This window comes from Miscanthus floridulus, chromosome 6 (assembly GCF_019320115.1).
Source record: "Miscanthus floridulus cultivar M001 chromosome 6, ASM1932011v1, whole genome shotgun sequence".
NCBI classification, from domain to species: domain Eukaryota; kingdom Viridiplantae; phylum Streptophyta; class Magnoliopsida; order Poales; family Poaceae; genus Miscanthus; species Miscanthus floridulus.
Window position 1 is genome coordinate 128,489,774 of NC_089585.1, and position 9,538 is coordinate 128,499,311.

The 9,538-nt window shown below is 41.1% G+C and overlaps 1 protein-coding gene across 1 annotated transcript; it reads left to right on the plus strand.

Moving 5' to 3' along the window:
* The first annotated feature begins 2,388 nt into the window (after positions 1-2,388).
* LOC136461209 (2-succinylbenzoate--CoA ligase, chloroplastic/peroxisomal-like) lies at positions 2,389-3,835 on the plus strand. The gene is made up of 5 exons (XM_066460602.1): positions 2,389-2,503; positions 2,598-2,662; positions 2,747-2,893; positions 3,099-3,277; positions 3,742-3,835. Exons 2-5 carry the CDS (start codon positions 2,633-2,635, stop codon positions 3,833-3,835), a joined length of 450 nt encoding a protein of 149 aa, XP_066316699.1. The 5' UTR covers positions 2,389-2,503; positions 2,598-2,632.
* The last annotated feature ends 5,703 nt before the right edge of the window (positions 3,836-9,538 follow it).

Below are 9,538 nucleotides of genomic sequence, written 5' to 3' on the forward strand. Positions count from 1 at the left end.
CATTAACTTTAGAACTGTTCTTACACACTAATTCTACATCACCGTTGGGCACAAGTAGAATTAATGCATAAATCATTAAAATTAGCATCTGTTTTATACACTAATTCTACATCACCGTTGGGCAGAAGTAGAATTAATGCATAAATCATTAATATTACGATATTGTTATTAACAACATTGGTCAGAAAATAACAACATCATAATTTTATCAAAACTCTTTTTCTTCAATTAAATACCACATTGGTTCAAAATAACCAGAGAATCAATAATTTCTTTAGTAGCGGAAAAACTTTCTTTTGCTCCAATTAAATATTACGTTGGTACAAATTAACTGGAGAATAAACAATTTCTTTGGCTGTGGAAAATTTCTCTTTTCCTTGAATTTTACCCACAGGAAAAATGATTTTTCTATTTTCTTTAATCCATTAATCAATTTCCAGGAAATAAACATTTACTGGAAAATTTTTTCTTTTCTCCAGTTAAATATCACGTCGGTTCAAAATTACTGGAGAATATACTTTTTCTTTAGCAGCGGAAAAACTCTTACTCAATTTCTTGAATTTTACCCACAGGAAAAAATTACTTTTTCTATTTTTCTTTTGAGCCATTTTACATTTTTTAATTTTCCAGGAAAAAGAAAAAAGAAAATACGGGCTCATTCTGCCTCTCTCGGCCCAAAACCAGCAAAGGCTAGCCCGGCCCACCTCACTGCGTGCGCGCAGGCTGCACCCAGGCCACAACCTAGGCCTAGGCCAGCAAAGCTACACTGCCGCGCCCGCCCGCCTGGGCCAACCGGCGCTCCGTCGTCGGATCGAATCGGACGGTCGAGCGTTCGTTTCGGCCGGTCAAAACCGTCGCCGCGGCCGGTGCCCCGGAACCCTAGCTTCATTCTTCCCAGTGCTCTCTCTCTCATCGCCTCTCTCTCTTTTCTCCTCAGCGCAGCGCAGCCGCAACCGAGCGACGAGCAGGCGAAACAGTGGAGCAGAGAGCCCCGGCACCGTCGCCGGCCCCCTCGCCGGCGTGCGCGCTCCCTAGCGGGTGAGCGCACCGCCGTCGAGCGGCCTGGCCGCGGCACCCGTGTGGCCTGAGTCCAGCGAGCAGCACCCCCGGAGTTCGGCCTTCTTTCCCCCGCGCACCGTTGGTTCTTTGACGGCGAGGTAAGCCAAATCGGCTCTTTCTCTTTTCCCTTTCCCTTTCTTCCTTCTGGGATTAACCCGATTTGGGGATGGGGTCACGATTTAGGGTTAGAGTTCATGATGGGGTTTCACTGTTCATCTTCATACGCCGGCGAGGCGGCAGCCATCCCTTCTTCCCCTTGTTCTTTTCGATTTGGATTGATCTTCTCTCTTTCCGTTTCATTGTTCATCCGAAATCGAGATCTAGGGTTATGGTTCGGGTTTTCAATTGATTTCTTTTCTTTTCGGATTTAGGGTTCGGCTCTGTTAATCTTAAGGCCAAAATCTTTTCTTTTCCTCCTTTCTTTAACCTAGTTAGGATTAGGGTTCCAGTGCCGAGGGCCCTTCTTTTTCTTCTTCCCCGAGCTGTTTGCGCGGGTTAGGGTTAGGTTCTTGAGATCCTTTCCCCTTTCTGTTCACTGTTGTTTCACCCGATTAGGGTTAGGGTTGGGATTCTTAAGATCATTTTCCCCTTTCTGTTCTCTGATCCGAACAAGGATCTTTTCTGTTCTTGCCGTGCGCCGGTGAGAACGGCGGTGCGGCCATCTTTTCTCCCCCGCGCGGTGGCAGTGGTGATCGGTAGACAGTGACTTCCGCCACCCCGGTCACTCTTTCTTTCTTCTTTTACTCGATTAGGGTTTGGGTTACACAGAGGCAATCTAGCTCCGATACCATTGTTAGGATCAATGTGTGTACCTCTCTGTGACCGTAACCCGTAGATCCGAGAAGACCTCATCTTGTGTTCTCGGTAGATGCACCGTAGCGGGTAGACGCCGGTGCCGCAATGTAGAAGACGTCCAGCGCGGTGGCGGTGAAGTCCAGTGGCGCTGGTGGAGAGACGGCGGTGGTTGGGGCACATCCCGTCGCTGGCAGCACGGTCTTTAGATCGGTTTAGAGTTACTGTAGGTGGGTGTGGCGGCTCACGGCGAACCTCGTTCAACGAGCCCCGATCCCCACCTTCTCTATTTGTATGTGCTGTGCGACAGGGGCCCACTAACCAGTTAGGGTTGGGCTCCCCCGATCAAGGAGCAGAGGCAAGGGCCCAAGATCAACTAACATGAGCTGCAAAGCCGTTTGTGCATTCTATAGTAAAATGCTTCTTTCTAGAATTGAGGTGCATACTTAAACTAAACTAAATCTTAGTGACTTGCATTGACTATAATTTTGGCTATCGATTTTGGCCGTGATTGTGATTGCAATGCGTTGAATTGTTTGTTACATGAGATTTCTGGCCGTTAATGTCCTGCTTGTGCTTAATCCTTGCGTATGTTTCAGAATTTAGATTCATTCATTTAGCTGGTCGAGGAACACTTTTGGAATCAGAAAAGGTCAGCTTCGAAGCCCTGATAGTCTTTGTTCTTTTGCTTCTTTTCATTTACATGTTGTTGAATGATCCGTTGATGTCGAGGGCTCGTCCTGCAGGTTTGTGCTTATTCGCGTCATTTAGATCTCACGCCATGTACTGGATAACAGATCACTGTGGCCTGGTTAGTTTTGTGGCATTGCGTTTTTAGTTGTACCTTATGTGGCATTGCGTTTTTAGATCTCTGTAATTTTTCTGCCTATCACAGGAAGTTCGAATTGAGAAACTTGGGTACAAAATGGCTGATACTTTATGGTATTCTGATTCAGGAACTAATTGGCAGCCAAAGGGTGTAGAGATAAGCCATACTTTGATCATTCAGTCCCTTGCAAAAATTGCCATGAAAATGACTGCGGTGAGGATGATGTATGATATTAGGATCCATGTACTCTTATATTATAGTTTCCCCCATGAAAATAATGTTGCCTATGTCATTAATATATTTGATGAATCACAAACATAATTTTAATGTTATGTTAATGACTTTATACAATTCGATTTCAATTTAGAAGAAACAATAAGTGTATGACTTACAATACTTTGCCTTTGTTGGTCTGCAGGGCACCTCTGTGCCATATCGGAGGGATCTCCTCATACATGGCTATCCTGATGGCCGGAGGTTGCCATGTCCTGCTACTGAATTTGACGCCAAATCAGCCTTTGACGCCATCAAGGATCAAGGAGTGACTTCTTTCATCACTGTCCCTGCGATCATGGCTGGCCTACTGTCCTATGATAGGTATGAGATAGCGCTCCAGTTTTCTGAAATCCTAGGAGTGCGTAGCTGTTGGTTCATTTATAAATCCTAGCAGTGCACAGCTGTTTAGTTATTCAGTTTGTTCGCTTGTTGGTTTTAGCTAGGGCTTATTAGCCAGCCAACAGTGTTTTTCTCTCACAACAAACCAGCACCAGCTGGGCTTATCAGCCCAGAAACCAACCAGCAAACAGGCCGATTAACTTATTGTCCATTATATAGGACAGTACACTACATTTGGTCCGATGGCAACGATTTCTAATTATTTACCAATGTGATTAATCCCATGTGATGCTAAAGGCTATGGCATACTCTGAACTCGTACCGCTCTGAATTGGTTAGAGTTTAACCAAATTTAGTATTAAATTTACATTACCAAAGTTGCATCAGTGCTGTTATTTCTCCTTGCACAAGATGATTCTCGTCTATGCTTTTGTTGGTGCACACAGTGCCTGCTTGTTGCTGGCTTGCTGCCTGAGATCGGTGCTGGCAGGAGACCACATCGTGAAGAGGCCATGTGGGCAGTGGGCAGAGGCATTGTGATTTGGCTTAGTAGGTAAATAAACAATCTATACACAATTAGTAGTTAAAAGATTATAGATCAGTGTGCATATTACACTTCTGTTTTGTATCTATATCAAAATAGTTTTCTTTTTTATGTTCTGCAAATAGTCCATACAGTCTTTTCAATGTGCAATTTCCTACTAACATCATTGTTCCATATTTTGTTTAATAAAAGAATCAGCATAGTAAGTTTTGGTTATTGTCTGTTAGTTTTCTAGACTATGCCTATCAAAAAAAAAGTTTTCTAGACTATGCAGAATATTTTTTTTAGATGGATGGAGTTTTTCATCATGGGGATCATTTTCATCTAAAAAAAATTCAACAATCACACCACCTGAATATTTGCTAGCACTTTCATCATGCGGAACATTTTCATCTAAAAAAATCCAACAATCATACCACCTGAATATCTGAAGCATTCTCCAAATCACCACATTACCAATGGGTTGTACTGCTCGAGTTTTTCTAGAGGCTACTGTAGGTAACCAAATCACCACATTAGTTCATGCTACTTTTAATAGTGATATTGCGAACATCACGCTCACTCAGTATTGTTTTTGTATCCTATAATTTGTAGTCCTGCAAGATGCAACTGATAGTTCTGTGATCAGAGGGCTGTGGTGTCAGCTGTCACAAATGCTAGCAAGGTCCAGCAAAATTTGTGTTTCCTTGCTCCTCTCCTTTTAATATCTTATGACTGTGGTGTCAGCTAATTTGGAGGGCATAGGAGTGTTTGCCTCAAAATGGATCTCTGACAATAGAAAACCAATTCCTAGAATCATAGCTCATTCTCCTTTTTAGGTATAAATTGAAAACGAGTGAATTTTGCCCTATAGGCATTAATATTATATGGTGTAAATTGAAAACGAGTGAATTTTCCTTTTTTAATGTAAATTTAAAACGAGTGAAACCAATTCCTAGAAGCATTAATATTATGCTGAATTCTTATTTTAAGATAGCCCATTGAGTACAGTCAATATTAGTACCAATTGCTGTTCTGTACATATTTTTTAGGTTAAGGTGCAGTTCTGTACATTGTTCATTGATTCTTCGGTACACATTCAGTTCACATTTAGTAAACAAGTAGCAGGGTCGCTGTTCCAACCACATGGATTAACCGAACATGTTTCTAGGCCTCGTGGAATCAATACATGTGCACCGAACAATGTCTCCCTGTGCCTCCTGGACCGAGTAGAAGGTGTATATCATGGAGTTTGGAGGCCACGGAGGTTATACGGAGCATGGCACAATCTATTAGTAATGTTTTGTTCTTATCTCGAAACAGTTTTTGGCTTACCGGAATATGGTTGTATCAACAGCTGACACATTTGTAATAACCAATAATCAAATATAATAGATTGATTTAGATTTAGCATGTTTTCAAATGGGTAATGATAGGTTGTTTACCAAGTTTGATGAATGACTGTTTAATGTGTGTTATCCTAGATTTTGTCGTACCGTTAACACGGGCAATATACTACAAGATGATATGGAGATGCGGCGGAACTTATTTGTGGATTTATTGGCGCACGAAAGAAATGGATATCAGAGATTTCTTCCTGCCGATATAAAACATTATCTTAGCCGCATCACGGAAAAGTTTATACAATAGAGTTTGTAAGCCACACCACGCTCTCCATGACTGTTAATTTCACAAACTTTGCTTTTTGAATTAAATGTCACTTTAATGTTGGTATTTAATTTTACAGTTTATCATGCGATCCATGTGTTTTTAGTACAAAATGTTAGCTATCGCGGCCCGTAACAACGCACGGGCACGCTACCTATATTTTTTCAAAAACAAAGAAATCCGTTTTCGTGGCTTGCTTGCATTTTGTTTCATGTGTAAATGTATTTATTTATCGGCTTGTATTTTGATGTCATTTTCAGCCATTTATATTTATATATTATTAGATTTGGGTAGACCTGTTCAGTGGTGGAGCAAGAAATTACTATTTAGAAAAAAAAGAAATAGCATTGGGCAGGGCCGTGGCCCCGCTTGGTCTTAACCAAGCTTCGCGCCCTGTCCAATTGCTCAGTTTGAGGTAAATCTGTTTATGGGTCACCTTATCTGATCAACTTGATTCAATCTGTCCGAAGAAAAAAGGCCCAACTCATCAATGCGTTAGGTCAAGTTCATTCCATAATTTTTAAATTGTGGCCTGACTCAACCCGAAAAAACTGAGCTGAGTGTAAAATCTAAGAAATCAAGAAATAGCTCGACTCGTGCAATGCGACAGATTGGGCTCGAGCCAAAAAAAAAATGACATGGTCTTTTTTTCCTGACCAAACAAACTCGACGTTTTATTGGCTCTAGTTTGGGGGTTTGGCATTGTTAATTGATGGTCCTTTGTTGAGCATGGGCCCGTTAGCGTGTATCGGGTGTGGGAACCGGTATATAGTCTGCGGCGGGACTTGCCTTCCATGCAAACAAACGTATCCACAGGCTTTGTTTCCTTTCAGCACAGCCACCGCTAGAATAAAAACGTAACTTCAGCCTTTGTTTTTATGCTATATCAGGAGCAATCACTTAGATATGAGCTTATCTCTGCACTAAAAAGACTTCAGAGGAATCGTTCACAGGTAGAGTCAAAACTGACATAACCAAAAACAGCTGAGTTGAACATACGAGATTAGGTGTGCCGCGCTCATGGATCGTGTACTCTAAAACATGATTGGAGTGCATTGATCCTTGGCAGAGAGTAAAAGGGTGTGGCACTTGGACTCAACGAGTTAGTTGTCTCGTACATAATTGAAGCGTGTCCACATGCTTCATTTTGTTTCGGTAACAAAAACATAGCTTTGACCTCCATTTTTGCACTATAGCGGGAGCAAGGTCGGAGCTTATATGAAAACTAGAACAATCAAGCAAAACGGCTGAGGGAAGCGTGCCGCGACCTTGGATCGCATACTCTAAAAAATAGTCAAGTAGAATAACCGAGACAAGGCGTGATACGACCCTGGATCACGCACTTGGATTCAACGAGCTATATGGCACGAAACCAAAACGTATCTACACGCTTTGTTGAGATTCAACATAACCAAGGTATCCACACGCTCTTGTCATCGTACACGACCACCACTAAACGTGAATGTAGCTTCAGCCCTGTTTATTTATGATAGCAAGAGCATTTACTTGGACGGGAGCTTATGGGCATGCTTGGTTCCTTCACCAGCTTGCCTCACCTCGCTCGGCCTAGCAAGGCTAACCTTGTCAGTCTAAGCAAGCCAAACTGACTCACCCATAGAAGCAAGGAAAAAAAGTGTCCATACAGAATTTACGAAGTCAGTGCTTGAGCTGTGGTGGACATGCAAACTTGCTTCTGCCACTTTTCATAGGTGCATTTTTACTGGAGTCTGATCAATCTTGCAAGAATGTTGAAAATTTTGTCGATGAAGTCTGGACTTCGTGTTGTCATCAGCATATACTTTCACCGGGAGGATGAAGCATCAGAATTTACAGTATTAAACATAGACTAATTATAAAACTAATTACACAGATTGAGACTAATTTACGAGACGAATCTATTAAACCTAATTATCAAATCATAAATTAATTAGGCTTAATAGATTCGTCTCGCTAATTAGTCTACTTTTATGTAATTAGTTTTATAATCAACTTATATTTAGTCCTTCAGTTTCCAACGATTAGACACGAACTATGCTTTAGCCCCCGGTCAAACACCCACAAACTCTGACAAACTCTTGCAGTTGCTGAGAGGCCCTGTCCTCTTTTTGGTGATATTCAATCCGCAACTGTGTTTGACATTACTCAGCACGGGAAACTGTGTTTGACATTGACATTTCTGTTTATTGTGCTGGAACTGCATCTCAGCACGGGAAACTTAGGCCGTGTTTAGGGCATGTTTAGTTCCAAAAATTTTCAACCTAAAATGGCATATCGAATCTTGCGGCACATGTATGGAGTATTAAATATAGATGAAAAAAAATTAATTGCACAGTTAGATGAGAAATCGCGAGACGAAACTTTCGAACCTAATTAGTCCATAATTAGATACTAATTACCAAATATAAACAAAAGTGCTATAGTAGCCCAACCTAAAAATTTTTGGGAACTAAACGCGCCCTTATTTGCACCGAATCGGCGCCGCCGAGAATACTGTAGCTACACTGTAGGTACATTAGTGTTTTGTTTTTATTTGGCAATAATTGTCCAATCGTTGACTAATTAGGCTCAAAACGCTCGTCTCGCAAAGTACAACCAAACTGTGTAATTAGTTTTTGATTTCGTCAACATTTAATACTCCATGCATGTACCGCAAGTTTGATGTGACGGCGAATCTTCTTTTTGCATAGTATCAAAGTTAGAAATTTGGTGGAACTAAACATGGTCTTATGTAACCAGTAGAAAGCGCGCGCCCCTGCGCTTGTTGGCAGATACAGGGTAGATTTATGTACATACATATACGAGTATCTAAGGTGCTGTTTAGTTCCCTTCCATTTTGCAAAAATTTTCAAGATTCCTCGTCACATCGAATCTTTGGACACATGCATGAAGTATTAAATATAAATAAAAAATAAAACTAATTACACAGTTTAGACGAAATTCACGAGACGAATCTTTTAAGCCTAATTAGACTATGATTGAATACTAATTACCAAATAACAACGAAAGTGCTACAGTACCATTTTCCAAAAAATTTCGCGAACTAAACAAGGCCTAAGTACAAATTACTGAGGCTGTGATCTCCAGCACCACCTTCGTGAAAGAGCAGGCTAATTACTGGAACTGCATCTCAGCGTTGGTCCAGTGTCAAATCTGCAAACGACCAATGTTTCGAGTCCTATTTTTGCAAATCGCCCAATGTCGAGATAACAAGCTAGTTCATGTCCCTATGCGCGCACCTTTTGCAAACTAATAAAGAGCAGGCTAATGTCGAGATAATAAAGGATATACCATACATTGGAAAGTAGCTGAGAGCACTATATGAATTTATACATAGGTTTAATCTTGCAGGAGGTAAGCAGTAGCATATAGGGGATATGTCATATACGCTGGAAAGTAGCTGAGAGGAACATATGAATTTGTACATAGGCTTAATTTTGCAGGAGGTAAAGAGTAGCATATAGGGATATATGCTATTTTACAAAGCGGATATGATGACGTTGATCCTGAGTCTGTGGGGTTCTCACTGCATCTGTTGCTTTGTTTGTAGCCTTTCTTCTGATCAGAAGGGCTACTGTTCATGGAGGATGTGCTCCATCTATTTGTTCCTGCAAAGAGAGCGGTGCCTAGTTTTAGTAAGAATAGGATTCTAAAAAGATACATATATGTGTGGTGGAGAAAGAATGATTTGTGGCGTGTGTGGTGGAGAATGAATAAGCGGTGAAATGCAGTTTCATGTAGCGCTAAAAATGAAGTCTATACTGGTTTAGCTATAAACAATGTGCTGTGTAGCGTAAGTCTGAAACAAGGTTAGATGGCAGTGTGTGGTCTGTGGAGGGAACAGTATAAGTAATTTCAAATGTGAAATACATATAAGAGAAGTGTAAAGGCCTAAAGCACAAAATAGCATCCTATTTGTTTTGGGTGTCCATAATTCAATGATTTTGCCTATAGGAATGCAATGGATGAGGCATGAGAGTTACAGTTTGGAAAGGAATGGGAAGTCAATAGCTGTAAAGTTCAACTGTTTATATATATGTACTGAAGGTAAAAAC

What these genes read in the sequence shown, in the direction of transcription:
- LOC136461209 (XM_066460602.1), top strand. Translation starts at nt 2,633, where the DNA reads ATGTACTGGATAACAGATCACTGTGGCCTG. An exon ending in TAACAGATCACTGTGGCCTG is followed by an intron (nt 2,663 to 2,746) that starts GTTAGTTTTGTG and finishes TGCCTATCACAG; the next exon opens with GAAGTTCGAATTGAGAAACT. An exon ending in GGCCTACTGTCCTATGATAG is followed by an intron (nt 3,278 to 3,741) that starts GTATGAGATAGC and finishes TGGTGCACACAG; the next exon opens with TGCCTGCTTGTTGCTGGCTT.